We start from the raw sequence: 22,315 nt of genomic DNA on the forward strand, positions 1-22,315 counted from the left end.
TGCTTAAGCCAGTACAAGATATTCAAAAAGCGAGTGGACAGGGTACTTCAGAACATGGTTTAGGGGGCATGGTTAATGGTTGGACTCGATGATCTTGAAGGTCTTTTCCAACCGAAATGATTCTATGATTCTATAAGTGTTTCCAGAGTGTGGAGGATACTGGATTCTAGACAAGCTCATCAGCAGTGAAGGGCTCCATGGCTGCGCAGTTTCCCATACTCGGGTACAGCCATTTGAATTCCTGATCCTTGCAATCTCGCCCATAAAGAGGGTTTCTGGTGGCCTACCCCACCCTAAACCTAAGTTCGACATCTTTTTTCCAGACGGTTTATGAGGACACTGACTGCCACCAAGCCAAACATCCCCCGGGCGAAGGGAAAGCGAAAGGCGCCGGTGTCGGGCCGGGGGAGCCCGGCCAGCCCCACCATCAACCTCGGAGCGTGGTTCACAGCCGGCTGCCTTCTGCCCATCGGTGCAGCCCCTCACAGCTCGCTTTGGGCAGATCCCCTCAGCCGGACACTAGCTAGCACCTTCTGGGACCAGCAGGTTTGTTGCCTATTTCCAGCTTGAAATGTTTCCCCTAGGAAGTGGGTAGCAATCAAGACCCCGTAAAGCATTTCGGATAGCCCCAAAGCCAACAAAAAACCTGGAGGTTTCCAGGAGTGAAATGGACGCAAAAGTCTTTTTCATGAAAAGTAACTCAGGGTTTCACAGCCATTTGTTACAGACTATGTGATATAAGCTGACTCAGTTTCAGAACCTGGATTTGGTAGTGGCAAGTCCAACCTCCGCTTTGCCCCGGAGAATCGAAGAGGAGCGTATTACAGAGAGCCGGTGCGTTTTGCAGGGCAGCCGCATTTACCTCAGCACCCGGTGTTTGTGGGCAGAGCCGGGGACATCCTGCCCACGGTCATTGCTCGGTTCACACACATGAGATGGGCCCATCTTCTGAGCCTTCTGTTTCACTTTGGTCTGGTAAAACTTCACCTTCTCTCCTGTACTCCCCAGCTAATGTGACAGCCCCCCCATGGCACAACAGTAAGGTTTCTCACTCCAGCAGGTTCCCCATCTAACACTCGCCACCAGCCTGCACGGCAAGGCGTATGGCTGGGCTGGACTTCCCCACAGTTAGTGCTCCCTGAGCTTCTGGGAACAGCAGTTTTAAACGGCAGAGCATTGCTGGCTGTGCAGCTCCTTCAGAGAGCACCCAGGCTTCTGGAGACCTCAACCAAGAGAAAAACACTTCACTCTTTCAGCAGGTTTTCCTGCATTGCTCTCACTTCATTATTCTTCCCTTTCAATGCTTGGAACAAACTTTATTTTAAAATAACAGTCATTAAAACATTATATTTTAATACCCAAATACCTTCCTTTCATTAAGTTTAAATTTTAAAAAAGTGTTCCCTGACGTAACCAGCCTGCTGCGAGCTAAATGGATTCATTACATGCGTAGGGTACTGACTACACAATTTCTCTACTATCAGTAAGCTTGGGTTTGTTACTTTTTTTAAGATCAAGTGTGACATTTTTAAAATAAGTTGTGTGTGCTTGGCCATGTCTTTCAGGACTCGTGAGGAACCCAAATGGAATCGCTACAGCAGGCCCAAGTTTCAGAAGCAGGCAACTTCTCTGGGTGTTTGAGATGAGCAAAATCATTCCCCTGACAAAAGAGATTGAGATCATCAGGCTGAATGTCAGACTCCTGCTTGCTGAGCAGAACCGGATCAAAAAAAACAGTCAAAGGTCTCAGCCAGAACACCTTCCTGCAGACAATATCTCCTCATTTATCATACAAGGCGAGTTATTTGCTGAAGTCACATTGAGCAAGTCTTGCTCCTCATCAAGGTGAGAAGTCAGACAGCATCCTGCAAGAGGGGCAACAGATGTTGTACCGGGCATCCACAGGCTGCCCACCACTGCTAGCAGTTGCAGTGTTGAGGAATAGCAAAGGTGCCCCTCTGCTCCTTTTTGCAGGCACTAGGGGTGATCTCTGTTTTGATGCCCCACCTGAGGTGATGCTAGTTGCATCCACAGTGTCAAAAATTCAGTGGTGCTCTGGAAGATTCAGAAGATTCTGGAAGATTCATTGCCTCTTGGGGTATTTTTGCCCTTAGATTCACTGTGTTTTGGGTACTAAAGATAAAAAATAAATCAACATTTCAAAACTCAGTGCCTAGCTCAATTTCACATTCCTGTGAGGACTTGTCCTTGGACTTAAGAACATCACATCGTGAGAGTCTGATTTTAGGTGACACACACAGCTTGTCCCCTCCTACACACTGAATAAAACAGGAGTCAGGCATCCCCTCCTTCCAGGTGAAGTCCTCAGACCCTCTGCAGTTCAGTCAGTGGGATGCTGCACTGTGCAGGAGTGAAACAGAAGGGACAGAGTTAATTCATGGAAGAGCTGGCGCTTTGGGGGCTGGTATGGTGGGACAGACCACTTGCAGTGCAGAGCAAGGCTGGGCAGGACTGCGTGAAGACCTGCCCATAGATGTGGGCTGGGTTTGCTGCACATTTAGATGGGCTGGCATCAAAACAAGTCCATGCATGCTTTTTTCTTACAGAGTCCTCAGCAGATATTCTTCAGTTTGCAAATGAGGATGTCAACAAGCCTGACTGTAGGATCAGCCCTTACTTTACAGCAGACACTCAGATCATCTGGCCTGGGAAAGAAATCAGAGCCAGCAGTTCAGACTCCTGGTTTACGTGCACCATAAAACACAGAGCTAGAAAATACTCAACTACAGCCTTCCTCATGCAAGACCAGAAAGAAAGAGAACCCAAATCCCAGACAGCTTTTCCCAGGCATTGCAGAGCGATTGCACATTTCAGGTAACAGAAAAAGTAACGTTCCCCTGGAGACTTTCATACGCTCAAAGTATTGAAGTGAAATGCAGTAGGCCAGGGCACTGCAGCTGCAGTCCCAAAAGTTAATTGGTAAAGAGCTACCCCTGCTGTATTTCAACTGTACCCCAAACCTGAGACCTTTTCAGAAGGATTATGTGGAGGAAACCTGCCCTTTCCTTCCTATCTACACTGGGGTGTTACAAATTCATACTATGGTCTTACACATTGCAACAGTTGTCACCATCATGTCACTTCCCAATACTTAGCTTCTGGACTTCTGTGATGATGCACCTCAGTCTATTTTTAAAAGCCTCCTGAGTTTACAAATAGCTTAAGCTAACTTCTTAACATACTGTAAGACAAAATGCTTTTATTAAAAAGCATATGTTCTCCCTTGTGTTGAGGATTATGCATACATTGCAGAAGCTAATAACTTCAAAACAGCTTCTCAAAAGCATAATTGTTTTCTATTTATATACTTCCATACCATCATTGCTAAAAGTCCTAACTTAAATCACCAAAGCTTTAACATAGCCTTACCCATTAAGCCTTATCTTAGTTTTTTCAGCAGATGGAGCACTCTCATGGTGTTTGCACAGAAAGCAAGCTCTGCAGCTTGAGCTGCCCTTTTACGGCTAGGGAGAAGTTTCGGGTGAAGAAACTGAAAGAAGTTGGTCAGCTGGCATGTGCAAAATGGTTGCAAGTCAGGGTTGGAACAAGAATGCAAGGCTCTAGTTCCCATCTCCAAACCACAAACTTGTGTTGCTTAACCCCCCACCCCCACGACCTGGTGTTATCTGATCAAGAGATACACAGCTGCAATGCTTAAAAATAGCAGGAAGGCTCTGAGGTCAAGCAGTCCGTGACATGGTGGCTGGGCCACTGCAGCGAGGGACTCACAGCCCCATCCCCATGCAGCCTCCCCAGCAGGACCCTGGCAGGGTCAGTGACGCAGGAGCGGGCAGCTGCCAGAGCCGACAGCCAGCGGTAGCACCCAGCACCGTCCATCGCTGCAGGGAGCTGCAGAGCCCATCACTGGCACGTACAAACCCCGTGCCTACGCACCAAGCTTCTCAGATTCACCCACTCCCCTTGGCCACACCAGCCTTTTCTCTATCCCTTGTTTAAAAAAAAAAAAAAATTTAAATGGATTATTTACCATATCAGGAGCACTCTACTGAGACCATAGAGCCTCACTACATCCAAGCAGATAAAATGTGGCAGAAACTCAGCCTGGAAGACAAGACATGGAGAGCTCTTCCCAGCACCCTCTTACAAGCAGCCTACCTAACATTACTACTGCCACCCAGCTGCCTTTTATAGCCCCCAGCAGGTTAATTGGGCCACTCAGCTGACTTCAATTTGCCACCCAAAGTGTCGGGATGCTCTTTAGCACTTCCCAGCTTTGCGGCCACACGTAGGCTGCTGTGCACATTCTCTCACAGCTTTTAGGTTTGCAATGATTTCCAAAGCAACAGCCAGTGTGGTGGGAAAGAAATGCTGGTTCATTAAACCTTCTGTTGCAGTAAGAGTTACGGAGAGGTTATTACATCTGTTGCTCTGTCACATAAAAATGAGTTGAGAACAAAATAGAGCATGGCTCAGGGACAGAAGAAAAGCAAGTTACAAAAGTGCTGCTTGGGCAGTGTTGGACTGTGCCCTTCCTGACTCGGGGGCATCCCGCATCCTGGCCTGTCACGTCCCGTGGCTGTGCACGAAACGGGAAGGTCTGGTGGCCTGCAAGACGTGAGCCGGGCTAAAGGCTTGCCCCCGGGACTAAGTCACAGGTGGGTTGGGAACTGGCCCCCCCAAGCCCCCAGCCCTGCTCAGGCTCTGCAGTACAGCCCCGGGGCACTTAGATGGCGGCTGGTGCCCGCTGCTCCCCCCCCACACACACAGAGCCCCCCAGTGTTGGCACCACTGCCCGGTCCCAGCCCCTCGCCGCTGCCTCTGCCACACGCAGTGCTTGCCCTCCTCCGCTCGGCCCTGGCCACGGAGGGCTGGCTGGGGTCTGCCTTCTCCACGGACCACCGGGCAGCTGTGCCCACCCAGTGGGTATTGCACCAGAAAAAGGGAGGCACAAAACCCGCCTGTTCGCTTACAGTGGATCCAGCAAGCAGGTGGAACGCGTGGCTCGCCGGGCTGAGATGGTCCTGGAGGAAATCCCGAAGGGAAACGCTTCTCTGGCGCTCAGAGATGCGGAGGTGAGAGAGGAAGGAACCTACTCGTGCTTGGTGTCAGTGGCTTCTCTCGCTGGGGAACAGTCAGTCCAGCTGCAAATAGAAGGTAATAGCATGGGCTTGGGATTTCTTTTTTAAGACCAATGGGAAGTGCTCAGACGCATAGCACATAAAACTGTATTTGGTTTGGTTTAATCATGGAAACAGAATTTATGAGTTGAGAGACTTAGCAGTGTAATAAATTTTCACTCACCAGAAAAACCCACAGTGACCGTTAACATCACCTCTCTGTCACTGGTGGAAGGAGAGCAGCACAAGCTGGTCTGCAACATCGGGCACTACTACCCACACAACACCCAGACTCAGTGGCTCCAGGAACCAAAGGACGCTTGGAAGGTCCCCGATGTCATGAAGAACGTTCTCTCGAGTGGTGACCAGCAGAGCAGCAATGGCACCTACAGCTCCTCCAGGTGCTTCCTGCTCACAGCGTCCCTGAAGGACGGTGGCCATAAGTACACGTGCTGGGGAGACCGCCCAAGCCTGCAGTCCCCCATCAGAAGAAGCGTGACCGTGGAGGTGAGAGGTACACCGCTCACCTCGGGACATTGTCCCCTGCACCCTTGACCCCGTGGGATTGCTGGGGGGGAACTTCCCACTGATCTTTCCCCTTTCTCACTCTTCCCTTCCAGTGCTCTTCTCAAAAAAAAAAAAAAATCCAACAAATATTCTTTTTTCATCAGACTTCTGCCATCTTAATGAAAAACAACAAAATTGACTCCTTGATTCAAAACTAAATAAATGAGGTAGACCACTTTTTTTTGCCAAAATGTCCGTTTATTAGGGAAGTCAGTTCCTGGCCAGTTCCGGCCCAAAATTAACAGTCTTCTTCATAAGCAAGAGCTGGGTCTCTTTTGAAGCATCTGCCAGATGCCCTTAGCAAAACATAGAGAACTCTCTTGACAAAGCAAGTTTGAAATGTGAGGGGGGTTTTGTCTTGGGCAAGATAGGAGATAATCTTTGCAGAGAGGATTGAGTGAGGACAGCATTTCAGACCAAATAGCAGTGCCAAGCCAAGCTATTTGGGGTAAATCTAAATTTGGCCTTTAATTCAGTGGGATCAGTGAACTCCAATAAAATGTGCTGCAGCCTGATTGGGGTTGCAGGATCACCGCCTGCTAGCTGGTGCTTGTTCTCACCCTGATCCCCTGCAGTTGACCTGTACGAGCTGCTGCTCCTGGCCCCGTGCCCTGCGTGCGACGGCAGCGTGGCCGGGGTCAGGCAGCGTGGCTGGGGTCAGACACCGCAGCCGTCGTGTCTCTGCTGTTATTCTTTCTTTTGTTCATGGGCAGAAGCTACCTCCACCACCTGGCTGCTGCTCCTCCTCAGCCTCGCCGCGTGCCTCGCAGGCACCCTTTGCTACCATCACCAAGGTAAAATAACCTCCAGGCTACCAAATCTGGGCTGTGGGGAGGGAAGGGGTCTGCTGGTGGCGGCACTGTGGTGCCAGCCGTCCCCACGGTGGGTGGGTGGCCGAGGCTCTCCCCAGGACCCCTGTCACCAAACTGGGTTACCAGTACCAGGAGGTGGAAGCCATGCTTTGCCTTCTTTTAGTCATAATCTCTTTTTTTCCTTTTTCCCTGCCCTAGTGAGGAGCACTGCTAAGGTAGGTGTGTTTTCTGTTTTCCATTTTCTACCTGAAATACATTTGGTGCTTCCCATTTTACCCTTCGCTAATTCATTGCTGTTTTACCCTCCAGCCCAAACCTTACTAGAGACGGGACCTCCAGTGCCAGCCAGGTAAGGAGCAGAGCTCCTCTAAAGAGCACACAAAACATGTTGGGTGCCAAATCTGGAAAGGAGGGTGGAAAATAACAGCCTGAAGGCCACTGTCTGCTGGGGAACTGCGGAGGCGGTGTGAGTCAGCCAGTGCAGCCCAGCAAGAAGCAAGGGCAGCAGGAGGTGGGCAGCCTGCTGCCTGCGGGAAGCACGCTACGGAGCTCCAAGGGCTGCACATCATCGGTGCCTCCACACCCTGCCAGAGCTATGACACTCCTGCAAGGCATCCCAGAGCACATGGGAGGAGGAGGACAACTGGGACAACATTTTTTCTGGAGTCTGTGGTTACCACGGCAGTAGGACGGGGGCTCTCAGATGTGATAGACATGTACAACAGGGAAGAGAAGGCAGCAAAACTTGAGACAGCATTCAGTATCGTGCATTGCAGGGCGAGGTGAGCACTTGATCTACATCCTTACGCCATCCATTCTTGTTCAGTCTTTTCTTCTTCTGAAACTTCTTTTCCTTTGGTAATTATTGCCCCTGGCTTGAGCACATAAAGCTGTCAGCATATCCCAAGAGCAGTGTCTGTTGCAGTAGCCAGCAAAAGCCCTCTTTGTGCTAGGCACAGCCTGTCATCCTTGACCAAAAATAGGGTAAGAGTGGGAGGAGAGAACTCATATCCCCGTCTGACATGTGGAAAGCGTCAAAGGTTGCTCAGTGTCAGGATAGGCTTGACTCCTCTCCTGATTGCGGTGTGGAAGACGGGGGGGGGACAGAGCTCTCCTGTAACTCTGGGCTGTCTGCTCTAAAGGTGAAGAGCTCTTTCTCCACGGTTGGTGTGGCTGGTCCAGGCCACCTGTGATGGCTCACCCAAAGTCTTTTCTTCTCCCTCTTTATGCAGGCAAGTCTGGCACTTTGCTAATGAAGAAGCCATAAAAAGACAAATATGTTTATCCTGATTCATTGCAACAATCAAAAAAAAAAAGTATGAGTGAAAAATTCAAGAGAGGAGAAACATCTCCAGCACATTGCCAAAAACCCCACAACTTGCCTGCCAAATTCCAATAACGATCAGTCACTAGCTACGTGTGCACATAGCAGGACTGATGCGCTGCCTGTTGCCAGCCCTCTGTAAAGCGCTCGCTGCTGTTGCAGTCAGTTTTGCTGTTCACCTCAGGAAACTGGAACGTGACCACAGCCAGAGGAAAGAGGTGGCTTCATCTTGGGCTGGCCTCGCTTTGTTTTAGCCAGAGATGGGATTTGGTGATACACAGATTCCGTGCTGGTTCATCATGGACAAGGGGAGAATTTGGGTTTGGTAACCGAGAATGATTTCTACACCAATAAAGAGAAACGGAACTTTTGGGGGTTTGTTTTATTCTTTATCTGCCACTCCTGGTGGAAGCCAGTGGCTCTGACGAACGTGTCCCCATAGCTCACACTTTGCTCTGACAAACACGTCCCCATAGTTCACACTTTGCTCTAGGCAGAAGCGTGCAACCCAGAGCAAAGTCCTGGGTCCCCAGTTTAAAGGAGACTGGGGTGACCTCCCCTGAGCGCTGGCAGCAGCTCAAGCACTGCCCAAGCTCCTTTCCAGGGCAGGTTGCCCTTGGCTTTGCTGCGCCTGGGCGAGAACAGCCGCAGCCCCAGCGCATCCCCCCCGCTGCTGCAGCCGGCACCCACCCGGGACCCCGTCTCAGCCCTCCCCGGGCACCCACAGCCCACAGCTGCAGCTGCAGCTGCAAACAGTCCTGCCGGTGCATCCCCTGCGGTGTCGAGCTGGGGTTGCCACAGGGTCTGCGGGCATCAGGCACCCGAGCCGGGCTGCTGCACGACGGAGGGTGAACAAAACGCTCCTCGTGATGGAATATTTTTCCTGGCAGAGACAAGCATTTTATTCTCACAGGTACAAATTAATGGGTTCATTCCCCCCGTCAGAAAATGTTAAAAAACTAACGCTGGCTAATAGCTTTGTGCTTCATTCAGCCCAAGCCGTGGAGAAAATGTACCAGACGCGCCGCCTCCAAACAATAACAGCTTTTTTCTTAGTGTCCTGAGAGGAAGAGAACTGGGAAATTAGGGGGATTTGAAAGGAGCCTGAGGAGCTGGAGAAAGAAAATCCAATTTCATTGTTAGCTCACAGAGGACATCCAAAGGCAGCCAAGATGTCGGAGACTGATGATCCAAGGTAAGCTAAGCTGGTTTAGACAAACTGAATTGCTGCCTGTTTATTTTCTTTACCACATGTGGGCTGGCTGCTGACAGGGACTGGTTTATATTGAGGGACTGGTTTATATTGAGCTTTATGGGGTACTAATTCCAGTTCAAACAGAACAGTTCACTTGATTAAAATTGCTATGCGTTTGTAAAGAGAAGCTGGGTCCTCCTCTGTTAATCCGGTCCTAGTGTTACGAGCATCAGCAGAGATGTCCCAATTTTTGCACTCTGACACTCCTCTACTTCAGTTTGTGATTTTATGTGAACTCACTCAGATTCACACCAGTAACAGCTCAGCCCCAGTCTATGCCGTTGCATGGTTTTTACAGGGATGTAAAGATCATTGTCTGTTCCCAAAGAGCTCACTCACTTTATGGATATACACAACGTAGTACACATATGGACACAAAATATGTTATTTATTGTGAATTTTGCAAAGACACAGTTAAGCAACAAAATATACATTTGTGAACCTTTAGTTTTATACATAACAAATACAATCTGCTACCATAGCAATAAATTAAATGTACATTATTTACAACAGACATAGGCCACCAGGAACTACAAAGCACCGCCTCTCTACATAAAAAATAAACTTTGTCAGATACATTTCTTCAAGATTTATTTTCACTCTATAAACTCTCTTCACATTCTAATGATATAAATTCAGCATTTCCCTTTGCAGGATATACGCAGTGCTACATTCATTAAAACATAATGAAAGCATGCTCTAGGACTGGGGAATGACAGACTCTTTGCCAGCTCTAGTGGAACAGAAGTTGGAACATCAGCAAAGCAACGTGAGTGCAAGGTATGATCTGCAGAGGTGCTGAGCTCTGACCAGGCGCTGGTCCTAAAAGCAGTTATCAGCGCTAAGCACCTCCTGCAGTCAAGCCGAAGACAGCCGAGAAACCTCAGCCCCAGTTAACAAGCCCATTCACGCCAGCGACGTATCCTGGCCCCTTCACCTGCCGTTCCTGAAGACCCTCAAAACTCTGGAAAGAAACTGAGTTTGTGCTTAGGATCCCCCCTTTTCGCTCAGAAAAAAAGCACTTTGATGTTGTGCTTAAGTGTAATCCTGTGCTTGACTTTGTGGGATTTCAAGAGGATGCGAGTACGTGCTAAGTGCTTTCCTGAATAAAAGCCCAGACGGAGCAGCAGCTCGCTGCCAGCTCTCCACAGCTGCAAACCAGTCCCCAGGGCTAATGCAGGAGATGCTGGCGGAGGGGAGCAGGATTCCCTCCCCGCTCCGCTGCCAGGACTCGGAGCCTGCAGCACCGGCGCTGGGGAGGTGGACCTGGACCTCACCTGCCTCTGCCTCTCACCCAGCTCATGAACTGGTCCAAGCCAAGCGGCAGCCAGGGTGCAGCAGGAGCAAGCGGGGGGACCGAAACCCCAGCAAGAAGGGGAGCAGCCCCCCGTGATAGGAGAGACCTCCCCACGCAGCCGGGGGCTCCCCCGATCCTCCCCCAGCCCCATTTCTGAGCCCCTTCTGCTCCCTCTGCAAAGTCACTTCCGAATCTGGGAGAAGTTATGTGCATGGAAACGGTGGGGATCAGAAGGGAAAATGCACTGCCCAATAATTTTAGTGTCAGTTAAGGATCCTTTCTTTTATATATATATACATACATATATAAAAAAAAATCACTTTTCTGTAAGTGTATATATATGTGTGTGTGTGTCACTTACAAGCACAAAACATTTTGCAATATATATACAGAAACACCTTTACCCGCTGCTGGAAGTGCCTCCGAGGTTTAACACAACTGCTGGTCAGTCCCCAGCACTGCTACGGGACAATTCGGGACAATTCAGGGGCTGAAAGGAGCACGCCACGCACACACAGCTGCAAGGCAGTGCAGGGAGGCAGAAACCACGCTAGAGCTTGGCTAGGACAGGAGCTTTAATAGCCCAGTTGCCATTAAGGATGTTGCAGTAGGTTTTTACAACCAGCCTAGAGGAGTGCTGTTGAAAATGTCCCAGAGCACGCAGGAGCTGCTGGCAAACCTTGTGCCAGACCTCGGCTCCGGGCCCCGCTGCTGTTCCAGCAGGCTGGCACAGGGAAAGGCAAGTCCAACGCACTGCATCTCTCTCCCTGAAGCTTCACACTGTCCCGCCTGCCTGTTAATCCCATTCAAATAATTCTACAAATCAATCTAGGTCAAAAAGGAAAGTCACAGTTTCAAGTAAAAAAAAAAAACCAAAAAACAAAAATGAAAACCTCAGCTGATAGTAGCCACTGCATCTTCTGCTGAAAGATCTCACGGAGATCATCACCCATGCGAATGACAACATCTACAGAATCGAGCAACTTCTCAGGGAAAAAAAAGCAAAAACCAAGAACACACCCTCAAAGCAAGTCGTTGCACCAGTCAGTATTTCACTGCGCAGCATAAGAAAACCAGACCAAAAGCTTCTAAAGGGAAGAACTCAGGGTGGGTTTGAAAGTGCTACTGAAGCATCATCAGACAGAAGTGCTGAAGAGCAAAATATGTGGAACCTGAGACACCTAGAGCTAGCTACAGACCAGGCTAAGCACACTGTGCTTTTCCTCTTTCAAAGAAAACCTCAAGATTCAAACTCTATTTCAATGCAACTCACTGAAAGCAGGAGGGAGTGTCCCCACCATTGGTTATTGGTATTTACTAGTCCTACACAGTGCACTTAGTGCCTGTGAAACTGTTCTCCGCCTTTCCCACAATGCATTTTCCTCCTTTCATCTGATTTCTCCCATTAGGGCTACAGCCTTTTCTTTTCGAATGGAGAAATTACATGCACAAGTGGGAGCACCTATACAAACCGAATAGTAAGGTTGTCAGATAGTACCACGCAGAGCCTCGGTTAGCAGAGCTCGGCTGGCTTTTCTCTGGTCCAGGGGAGGTGACGGGGCGCAGGGGAGGTCATGGTTTGCTTCTATGAGCACTTGCCCCCAGAGAGAGGTGCATCCTCCTGGGAGCAGCCGCAGCCACGGCGGCTGCCCAGGGCTGCTTCCAGGCGTGCAATTCTGCATGCGCCTCCTAAAATTGGCTGTCAGATCCTTTTGTGCCCCTTGGAGCTCCAGCTGTGTAAAGTTAACTTTGGCACTCAAAGTTCTGTTTTCATTAGGAATCATGAATTCAAAGAATTGCTTTCACTTAGGATTGAGAACCTTATTTCATGGGGGTTTTTGCAAAGGTCACAGATTCTGGTAAGGGGGAGGGAGCATCTCTGCAGCATTGCAGTGTATCTTTCAGAAAACTGGTAAGGGAAATCTATGAGCAATGTGAAATTCATGGACAGACTTCAGTAAACTTTAGACGAAGTTCCATAAAAGAGCAAAAGGATTTCTTGGCATGTTGAGAGAGGTATTTTGTGGAAAAGGGTGTTACAGGGAAGCCACCTTGCAGAATTCCTAATCCTTGTCTTTCAAAATAAACAAAAGCACATTCAAAAGCAGCAGGGCAGATTCTGCAAGGGGTGGAGCAGCCTAATGCCTTCCACATCTCTGGAGTTTTAGCATTTGCTTGCCTGACGGTCCAACCCCCAGGGTAAAGCAGAGCCCACCGGGTAAATTCACTCTGAGTACCAGTTCTGGTATTTAGATATACTACAGCTTTAGCTTTGGTTAATCTTTTCCAGGCCTGTGCTCAGAGTTTCAGGCAGGGAAAAAGCAGGGAGGCCATATAAACCATTTCCAAAGCTGCTGAGAGGATGAGTTGGCCCCAGTCACCAGCTGTGCTCCCCCGGGACTGGTTCGCACGTCCTCCTCTTGTGCCAGAAACTAAGTGTGGATTAAGAGGCTGCATCTGCCCTACAACTTTGCAATGTGGGTAGCGAGCTGGAGGGGGGAGGCAGCAGGGGGGCAGCTGGTGAGCTGCTGCAGCCGCCGCCGTGCTGGCGAGAGCTGCCCGGGCAGCACCGTGGGGGGAAATTTTGCCCCGTTGTCTCCAAACAGAGGAGAGCGACGACAAACGATGGGGCAAGGGAACTGCCCCGGGGCCAAGCAAACACGTAATTTTGCCCTGACCAACCTGCCTTTCCAAAAAACAAACATAAAAACCTCTGTTTCCCCACTGATAACTGCAAATAAAGCATGGAGGGACCTGAAGTGTGCGGGGGGTCCGTCCTGCTTCCCCTCTGCCCGAGAGGAGCCGGCTGGCGAGCCAGGAGGGGGGACGGACGGTGCCCACCTGGTACCCGTCAGCCACAGCACACACGGGCACCCGCGGGGCAACACAGCACGGCACCGCGGAGGGGACGTGCCCGCCGGCCGCACGCGTGTGCCACGCAGTCAGAGACGCATCTCCTCCTGCGGCGCTGAGGGAGGGGTGCGGGGCGTTTGCTGGCGAGGGGTTCACCCGGTGGGAAGGTGGCTGGGTCCCTGTCGGGGCAGAGATCGCGGCAAGGTGAGAGCTTCTTCCCGGCGCAGAGGGGCAGCCGGGAGGTGAGGGCACCTCGCTGCCCGCGGCCGGGGCGTGCATTTTCCCACGGGATGTTGAAGAGTTTTCCCTTTGTTGAAACAAAAATTCTCTGCAAAGAGGAAAAGCATAAAAGCGTCAAAGACTGTGGAAGGAGAATATTCTCGCTCCTGCGGTGACGGCTATGAAGCACCAGTCCCAGGGAGGGAGCTGAAGCCGCAGCAGTGCCCATCCCCAAGACAAGCCGCTCGCCGCCTCCGGGCCGGGAGAGGAGGAAACTCAGTGATGGGTTGAAAACCATGGCTTTCTCAGACCCGTGCTTTCAGAAATGGAAATTTCTCTCATTTCAAGTTTTATGGGCTCTTCTGCTCAGCTAGGAACTTCCTAATGAAAACCCTGATTTCATGACATAGGACTCCAGGAACTGGAGCCGGCAAGAAAACCAGTAAATAAGTTCCTCATGGCTTGCAAATGCCTCCTGTGTGAAAGCACCCACTCATGCTGGTGGCCCTGTGCACGGGCAAAAGCCATGCTGCCGGACGGGAAGTCCCCCAGCCACCGAGAGCCCAGGCTAATCACCCTGCACTCCCTTCACCTCTGCCCTTAAAATCCACCTCGTAAATCGGCCGTTTCCATCTGGTTTTTGGCAGGCGTAAGGACACCTGCTCTGCTTTTCCACCCCCAGTGCCCAGAGCAAAGCACAGCAAACCTCATCCTCCCTGCGGAGATGGGCACAAGCGTTTCATAAAGGCTAACTGGGAAAAAATGAAATCTACTGGGCTGTGGCCCATCATCCCTGAGAGCAGGTGGCAAAAGCGCTGTGGGTGCACCTACTCCAGAAAGGAACACATACAGCTACACAGCGGCACGGATGGGCACAGACCTGTCTGTCACGAACCTCTACAGTTTTTCTCACTCAGTGCTGCCCTCATCTTACAAAAGCGTTTAGGATGCTTTCAGATATATTACTGATCACATATTTAATAATAAACAGTGCAATTAGCCAACGTTAGCTATACAGACTTGACCACAGATGAGACAAGTCATTTTGCACAACACCGTATTACAAACACTCACCTTTTACAAGTTCATGACTTCTTCTTCCTGCTAGTGGCTCTAAACCAAAGAACAGAATATGGGTTGGGTTGCAAATGAAGACGCAAGAAGTCATGAAATCCCTTCCCCTTCCCCTCCCTCACCGACTGCCCCTCACAGGCTCTGCCTCCTGCTCCGCAGCCCCCGCACACCCCGGACCCCCCGCGCCGCATGCCTGCAACCTGGCAGGGCAGGATGCGGCCGCGCAGCATCTCGCCCGGCGAGAGCCGCCGGCACCTACCGTGCTGGAGCTGCCGTGGCTGAGCTTGTCGAAGCGAAACTTCAGGTTTGACCTTGGAGAGTTTCTGTTCTTTATATCTGCTGGACGGAGCGGAAAAGCAAAGAAGAAAAGTAATAATTTGTGAACAAACATATTTGCTGAAGCTGTAGTGCTGACTGCCGCTCGCCCAGCCTGACAGCCAGGCACTTCAATAGACTGTCATGAGCACTACCAATATTTAGTCTATCTTGGCTGAATGTTTGGCAAAATCTGTACATTAAATGTTTTTGATGGAACAAATTGAGGCTTAATTACATTTCACAGTCTTTCTACTGGAAATGCCACTGAAAAGGCTACAAGAAATGACTGATCCGAATAATGTATGGGTGGATTTCCATGTTCTTGGCAGGAAAAATACAAAATAAACACTTTAAACATTAAAAGGGGCTGGTTGAATAGTTCAGAAAATCACTAATGAAATAAGGAGGAGGACCTGTGGGGTGCTGAGGTACAAAAAGCCAGCCAGACTGCACTCTGCAGCCCAGCTTTTCCCCCGCGTTGTTCCCAGTCACGGAGCTGTTCAGGGTGGATTTGTGCCTCCCTGGCTGTTTCGCAAACAGCTCCTAAATTCATAATGTGCGTTTTCATTTGGATCGTGGTGCCTTACAGCAGGTGCTCTGCTGCACGAGGAAATCAAAGCCACGGTGATCCATGGGCGAGGGGCAAGCGCTGCAGACATCCCCCAGCCCCACTGCGCCGTCACCAGTGCCGTCACCGCAGGATGCACCAGCAAAGGGCCATTTCTGCCAATTTTACCCTGTCGAATTGCACCTCATTTTGCAAATCATCTGACTGAAATGGATGCAGTCGGAGAGTGAGTTAGCAGCAGGGATAATGGAGCCAAAACCAAGGGAAGCTGCTTGTTTATTAAATAATTTGTGAGTCATGGCTCGGTCCTTGGAGACGGCGAGTTTCCACGACTATTGCACATGCCTGTCAGGGGAGAAGGGAGGAAACAAAGGCACAGCAAAAGCCACCTCTGCGCTCTAATTTAGAAGGGAAACAAATTCCCCATGGAAATACCAAAATAAAGCACGTGGAGCCGTCTCTCCAGAACAGCCTCGTCAGGATCGGGATTTCAGGACGAGCAAGAGCCTGCCCCGCATCCCGTGGGATGCCTGTCCCGCCAGGGCGAGCGCGGCCGCTGCTTCGTCCCATCACCTTCGGCAGCTGCCTGCAGCCCGGGCAAGGCTGGGGAGGGGGCTTCTCCGTCCCAGACCCACAGACCCCATCCTGACCCACCGCTGCGGGACCCCAGGGGCTGCAGGAGCAAAGGCAGAGCCGGTGCCTCCCCCCAGCCCTCCCGTGACCCACCTGTGGGGCTCCTGCTCATGATCACGGGGGTGGCCGTGGCCCCCACGCTCGGGCTCTCGCTGCCGGGCGAAGCGCTGTAGACAAACACGTCCTGCTTGAACGGCGATGCCGTAGATGGCTGGCTTCCCTGCACGGAGAGAGATTGGGACACGGCTTTCACTTGTGAGCCAGCTTTTCTCCCCGCGCCCTGCTGATGCCCCGTTACAGCCCTGCTCGTCAGCGGGAGACCTCAGCCTGACGGAGCAACCTCCCGGCCCCAGTGTGCCGAGCGCTGCCCAGTGCATGCCAAAGCTCGCTGGGGTGTCCCACCGGGCACCCCAACCCTCCTCCTGCCCGTACCCGCAGACGGGATTAAGTCCCTCAATGCCAGCGGGGAGGAGGCACCTGGCGGGGGGGGCCACGGGGCGCTTCCCGCACACAGAGACCACCCGAGGGTCCGGAGGCAGCAGGAAGCCCAGGGACACGCGGAGCCGCAGGGTCCCGAGCCCGAGCGTGCCGCGGGGTGGGTTCGGTGCCTACCACGCTGTCGTACTCCTCCAGGGTCTCGCTCTCCCCTGCCGTGCTGCTGAAGCTGCTGGTGCTCGAGGAGGAACGGGAGATGTTCGACCTCCCGTTCTCTTTCAGCTTAATAAACGGCCTAGAAAGAGGCAAAACAAAACAAAGGGCACGTGGTTGTCATTCAGAAAGCTTTGTCACTCAGAAAGATGCGCCCCTTGGGCTACGGCAGCGGGGACAGACCCTCCTGCGCATCCGCAGAGCAAAGCTGCTGCCGTAGGGATGAACATAGCGGGGTGCTTCTGTAAGTCACCGTTTCCAAAAGCATGGGATAAAGCAGCTGGTGGGTGCCACCAGCAGAAACCCCTGGGTCAGGCTGACTCCCCGGTGGCAGGGAGGGATGGGCACCACGGACCTCCCCAGCTCCCGTGCCGTGAGGGTTTGGGCAACTTCTGTCAAATACTGCTCTTTGCTCTTCCTCTTCTTTTTAAAGATGGCTATTTTCAGACCATAAAGGAGCTGTGCTCATGAATCACCAGAATCTTTTTTTTTTCCCTCCCTTAATATCAAACTTATTTATAGTAAAACCTGAAGATGGTTTTGTTTGACAAAGTTCCTCATGGTCTGTGAGCTACAGGGTGACTTGAGCTCTGGTTGGAGGAGGATGGGGCTCTTCCTGGCTCACCTGTCTTTGTTGGGGCATATTTCAGGGGAGCTTGGGTTGGACGAGGTTTCAGATTTCATTTCTTGGGAAGAATGTCCCAAATCTGGTGTCTTCTGGGCTCCAGAAACACTGTCGCTGAGGGCACAAAGAGACAGGTTGCATGAGTTATACAAGAGACTTAAAAAGGATGGTCAAATTATACTCCCCAACACCAAATGCTAAACTGTAAGAGTCACAGATGCTCTCTGGATACCACCACTTCGATTTAAAACAGAGGGAAGGGATCCAAGGCACAATTCCTCAAACACAGCAAAAGCAGCTCTCATTGCTGGCTTGTGTGGAAAGGGGAGGCTGCGCCCCAGGCAAGGTCTCCAGCACTCACCAACAGCTTCTCTAATGTTTAACATGCAATAGGGGTTTTCAACAAGGGCGATGTCAAACTTACCACCTTGTCCTGCTCTCCGCCTGGCTCTCAGAGCCCGTGTGCAGGCGAGGAAACAGCCCTGAACGGCGCTTGATGGGGCTCCTGGACTGGTTCTTGGCAGCAGCCGCTGGTACGGGGGGCTGAAAGCACAGAACAGTCCAGGTTGGAGAGCAAAGCTCCCTCCTAGAAGCTCCTAAGACTAAACATCCTAGGAGGAACCATGCTGCCCGCAATTCTCAGCCTGTGCATCCGAAAACACATAATGCCAGAATTTCTTTTGTATCTCCTTTGCACTTTGGGGCTGAAAACCCCCGGAAGCCAATCTTTGGTTCTCCCACAAAACAAGCCCAACCTGAGCATTCATAAAATCATGCTCTGCTCAAGTTTTCTCGCCTTTACACTCACTGCTTGTGCAGGGGACTGCCAGACTACGTCAGCACACTGCAGTGCCCTGCCAGGCTGGGGAGAGAGGGATGGACAGAGGGACAGCAGGACGGAGGGCACGCGGCCGCGCTCACCGAGAAGGTGGTCTTGGTCACCTCGCCGCTGTTGTGCGCGATGCCCCCGCTGAGGCTGCCCGGGATGCCGCCACCGTGGTGCTTCTTCTGGCTGCCCACCATCGTCTCCATGGAGTGGCTGCGCACCCGGATGGCTCTCTGAGGCCGGAGGGGACAGGGGACAGCAGGTCATCACCACCCTGCGGGGCACCGACCCCAAACCCCCTCCCTCCCCAGCCCCAGGTCTCTCCCAAGCACATCAGAGAGCAACCTGCCTGGTCCTCCCCCCGAGAGCCAGCGCACACCAACAACAATCCGACAGGTAACGGCAGCAAGCCATTGCACCGCACAGCCGGAGGATACGCCGCCCCTCGGGGAGCCCCACAGCCACAAAATCAGATTTTCCCCCCGCTGCCCCCCGACACTGCGTGCGAGGGCCGAGGACTGCAGCTACAGGACCAGGAGCGGCAGACATGAGCCCCGGAGCGCTGCCTCCTGCCCGGCCGACCTCCGAAAGCCCCTCAGCAGGAACGGGGACCGCAGCTGAGTTGTAAGCCAGTGTCTGGATGCACACACCCGCCCCGCGATTCAAACTGGACTCGGAGAGGACGGGTCCCAGGCGGAGCCTCCTGCCCTGCCTGCACCTCTCCTGTGCGCTGATGGACCTCTCCAACCTGCCCCAAAACATCCCCAGAGCTGGAGGCTTCACAGCCGCTTCACAAAAGTACTTCTGTTCTTCAGGGTGCTTATGCTTCAAAAATACTTTTAGCCTGAACCTCTGCTGCTGCTGGTTTGGCCCATCCATCTCTGTAAGAGACCTGGAGATGAGCTGCACAGCATCATCCCCATGGCAGCCACAGACTCTCCCTGCTCCCTTCGGTCTTCATTTCTCCCAACCAAACAGCCCCCTCCCTTCACTCTTCACATCAGCCACGATCCCCCAGGCTCTGGACACGCTTTCCTCTGGACTGCCCTTGCCTGAGCCGCATCACTGAGTCTAGGCACAGCTTCCAGCCAAGAGCCCACCGTGCTCTGTGCCAGTGCTGCAGCCTGGTGTGGCTTCTCCTGCTGCATCCCCGCTGCTGGACGCAGCAAATCAACGACCACGACTGCCGCTGCACCAAACTCCTCCTGCAATCCAACCGCTCGACCAAAGCGCCTGCGGCCTCCTCCCAGTCCAGGCTGAGGGCTGCGTTTCCCGCACAGCCTTAGGCACCTTGCTCACGCAGCAAACCAAAGCCTGTTCCCAGCTGCCTTGAAACATCCGTGTCCGTTTTGGCACAGGCTGGGTTTTATGGGAGCGAGATGCCCAGTGCCAGGCCTTGTGCCCTTGTTCCCTCCGGCTGCCCCGGAGAGCTGGAGCACCACCGGAGCTCCGCGCACCGAGGGATGCCCACGGCCAGGCGTACCTTGCCCTGGCACAGACAAGAAGCACCGAGTCTAACCCACCTCTGCGGCAGAGCCCAGAGATGTGCCGCGCTGGGTATGGACACGATGGGACTCACAGCCCCCGTGGAGCTCTCCACGTCCCCTGGGAAAGGACCAACGGCCGGGCTCTGCGGACATCGGAGGCACAAGCGCGGGAACAGGACTGCTGTGACCTGTTTTGACTCAAACAGTTGCAAGCAGAGCTGCGCATACCGGAGGCAGAGACCTTCTGCAGATCCGAACACTCATCTGGGTGCTTAAACAGGACCTGAACTATTTTTAAAGTCTTCTCTCAGTTGTTGTCCCAAGCACTTACAAATACGACCACGAGATCTTTTGGAAGTCTGGCACACGCTATGAAAAGCAGCAGCGAAATGCACAAGTTAAAAAAAAAATCTACACCCATATTTCAATTATTGTAGTCACCATAGTAACGGGAGCCCAAACTGGACTGTGATGCCAGTGTGCCAATTAAAGGAAAGTTTCTCTTCGCAGCTATTCCCTTTGAATTGCTGCTGCGCTATCCACTGCGCCATGGCTACCTCTCCTCCAGCCCCTTGAATCCCAGCTCAAGGTAAAGAGATTTTGGAGGAAACAAGCCATCAAGGGCGAGATTTCTGGAGATGCCCGGCACTGTATCCCCGGTGCACAAGCACCAGTTTGCTGCTGGCTCCAGGGGTTACTGAGCTGCAGGCGGACCTGCACCAGGGTAAGTGGGAGCTGCAACCCCAACCTCTCACCGAGACCCAGCCCGTGCCGGGGACCACGGCCACCCCGACAGCCCCGCGGCTGTCCCCTCCTGCCCATGCAGTAACAAACACCAAGCAAGAGTCCATCAGACCTGATTTATTAGGGTCAGCAATTCATACAAAATTTGACAGTGTTTGCAGATAAAAGTAACCGGTTGCTTGCTTTGCTGCCAGCAGCTCTGGCGGCCGCTCGTGCCGTGCAGGCAGGAGGGTTTCTGCCCAGGGCTGCCGAGGCTGCGGAGCTCTGTGGGGCACCCCGACACCCCTTCCCGGGGCAGGGGGGCTGGCCAGCGGCTTCTCTCCCTGCAGCAGGGAGGCGAAGGCAGCCCTCTCGCCTGCTCAGAGCCCAGCAGAAACAAGCTCCGCTTTCCTCTGAGCAGCCGGTCAAAACGAAACCGTGGGGATCAGGTCTCGCCCCCTCCCAGCCCTCTTATTTACCGTCTCTCCTCTCCCCCGTTCACTCTGACAGCGCGCGGTGGAGGACATAAGCTAGCAGGCAGCCCAGCAGCGCGGTCCCGAGGCGGCTGGGCAAACGCAGCCCAGCCCGGACCACGGAACTCACCGCCTGCCCCGGCACACCCTGCAATGCCAAGAAAGCAAAGTCCACTTTCTCGTACGCAAAAAGCGTGCAAAAAAATGATTATTTAACACCAACGCCTCAGACCCTGAAGCGAACACTGCGACGTGACTGCCCAGCATCTCCATTTCTACGACGTATCTCATATCTAAACAGGACACACCTGAGCCTCCACCCACTCCCACAGCGGGGGCCAGGGAGCTGCTCACCCCTCCTCTGGAGCCGCTGGGTGCAGGATGAGGTGACTCATCTCCTACCAGCGCCTGTTTCTCTGTACTACAGAGAAAACTGTGCCTACAAGGTAATTGCAGGAGTTGTCTCCGTACAGCCCCAGCCAGGGCAGCTCCTCCACCCGGGACGGTGACGGCCACCCCCCCCCACACACCAGCACCCCTCCCCGCTGCAGATGCAGCTAAAACGGCCTCTGCCAGGCAGAGCCGACACACCAGGAGCAGGATGGGGAGAAGCGTCGGGGAGCTGCACGGGCAGAAGCACGGCCACAGGCGTCACCCACGGCGGGGACGCGGTGCCCTGGCTGGGGGGCTCCGCTGAACACCCACCCGTGAGCGCAGCCCAGATTTACACGTGCCAGCCCTTCCCACCGCTGTCGCAGGGGAGCCTCACCGGAGACTTCTGGCAACAGCTCATCCCCTGAGACTCAAGAGCTGCCCCTCCATTTCGAGGAACGTCCCCCACCGCCCAGCTGGTCCCTGTCCCTACCTCCAATGGTGGCTCAGTTTCGTCCACATCATTTTATCTCATTTCTTTTTCTCCTCCCCCCGTTTCTCCCAACCCGCTCTCCCTTCTCTCCCCTTACACCCCCAATAACCCCTCCCAGCACACACTCAGCACCATTTCCCCTCTCCGCACCCAGCACCTCTCATTGTGTCTCCCATTTAACACCATGACAACCACCTCCTGCCCATTTGCTGTGGCAGCCACCCCTGGGCGTCCTCCCCCCCCCCAGCCCGAGCCCCGTCCTGCAGCCAGGGTGGCACAGCGGGGACAGCCAGCACCCCGGGGACACGAGCAGGACTTGCCTTGCAGCAGCGAAGCCCGACTGCAGGCGCAGCCCGCGCTGGGGTGCTGGCCCTGGACCGAGACCCCTCCGGAGACACGGCGAACGCCAGAGCACGCTGGCGGGAGAGGAGGTGCTCAGGGGCTCTGGAGAGGTCACCCCGACGGTGGCACTGACCAACAACGCAGCCTGTGCCTGCTCCCACTGGGACCAGCTTGGGTACTGGCTGGCTGAGCGGGCAGTGGTGGCAGCGAGCTCCCACCTCCTGCCGCCGCTCTGCTCTCAGGGGACATCTCTCGTCCCCCAACGCTGCTCATCCGCACCTTCCACTAAAATGCGCTTTGCCAGCCC

At 53.1% G+C, this 22,315-nt stretch overlaps 1 protein-coding gene across 12 annotated transcripts in view; it reads right to left on the reverse strand.

Annotated features, from left to right (window-relative positions):
• Positions 1 to 9,426: 9,426 nt before the first annotated feature.
• Positions 9,427 to 22,315, reverse strand: part of RAP1GAP2 (RAP1 GTPase activating protein 2) — an 82,509-nt gene continuing 69,620 nt past the window's right edge. For 9 of the 12 annotated variants that reach the window (XM_052803209.1, XM_052803208.1, XM_052803206.1 and 6 more), the window contains 8 exons: positions 18,214 to 18,351; positions 17,717 to 17,835; positions 17,293 to 17,406; positions 16,632 to 16,749; positions 16,113 to 16,239; positions 14,760 to 14,839; positions 14,501 to 14,539; positions 9,427 to 13,535 (listed from right to left, as the gene is read on the reverse strand). In XM_052803209.1, coding sequence (XP_052659169.1) covers positions 14,531 to 14,539; positions 14,760 to 14,839; positions 16,113 to 16,239; positions 16,632 to 16,749; positions 17,293 to 17,406; positions 17,717 to 17,835; positions 18,214 to 18,351 — 705 coding nt within the window. In that variant the 3' untranslated portion in view covers positions 9,427 to 13,535; positions 14,501 to 14,530. The remainder of the gene's footprint in view (positions 13,536 to 14,500; positions 14,540 to 14,759; positions 14,840 to 16,112; positions 16,240 to 16,631; positions 16,750 to 17,292; positions 17,407 to 17,716; positions 17,836 to 18,213; positions 18,352 to 22,315) is intronic. The other 3 variants (XM_052803207.1, XM_052803211.1, XM_052803213.1) reach the window with 1 other exon arrangement.

This window comes from Harpia harpyja, chromosome 12, assembly GCF_026419915.1.
Source record: "Harpia harpyja isolate bHarHar1 chromosome 12, bHarHar1 primary haplotype, whole genome shotgun sequence".
NCBI classification, from domain to species: domain Eukaryota; kingdom Metazoa; phylum Chordata; class Aves; order Accipitriformes; family Accipitridae; genus Harpia; species Harpia harpyja.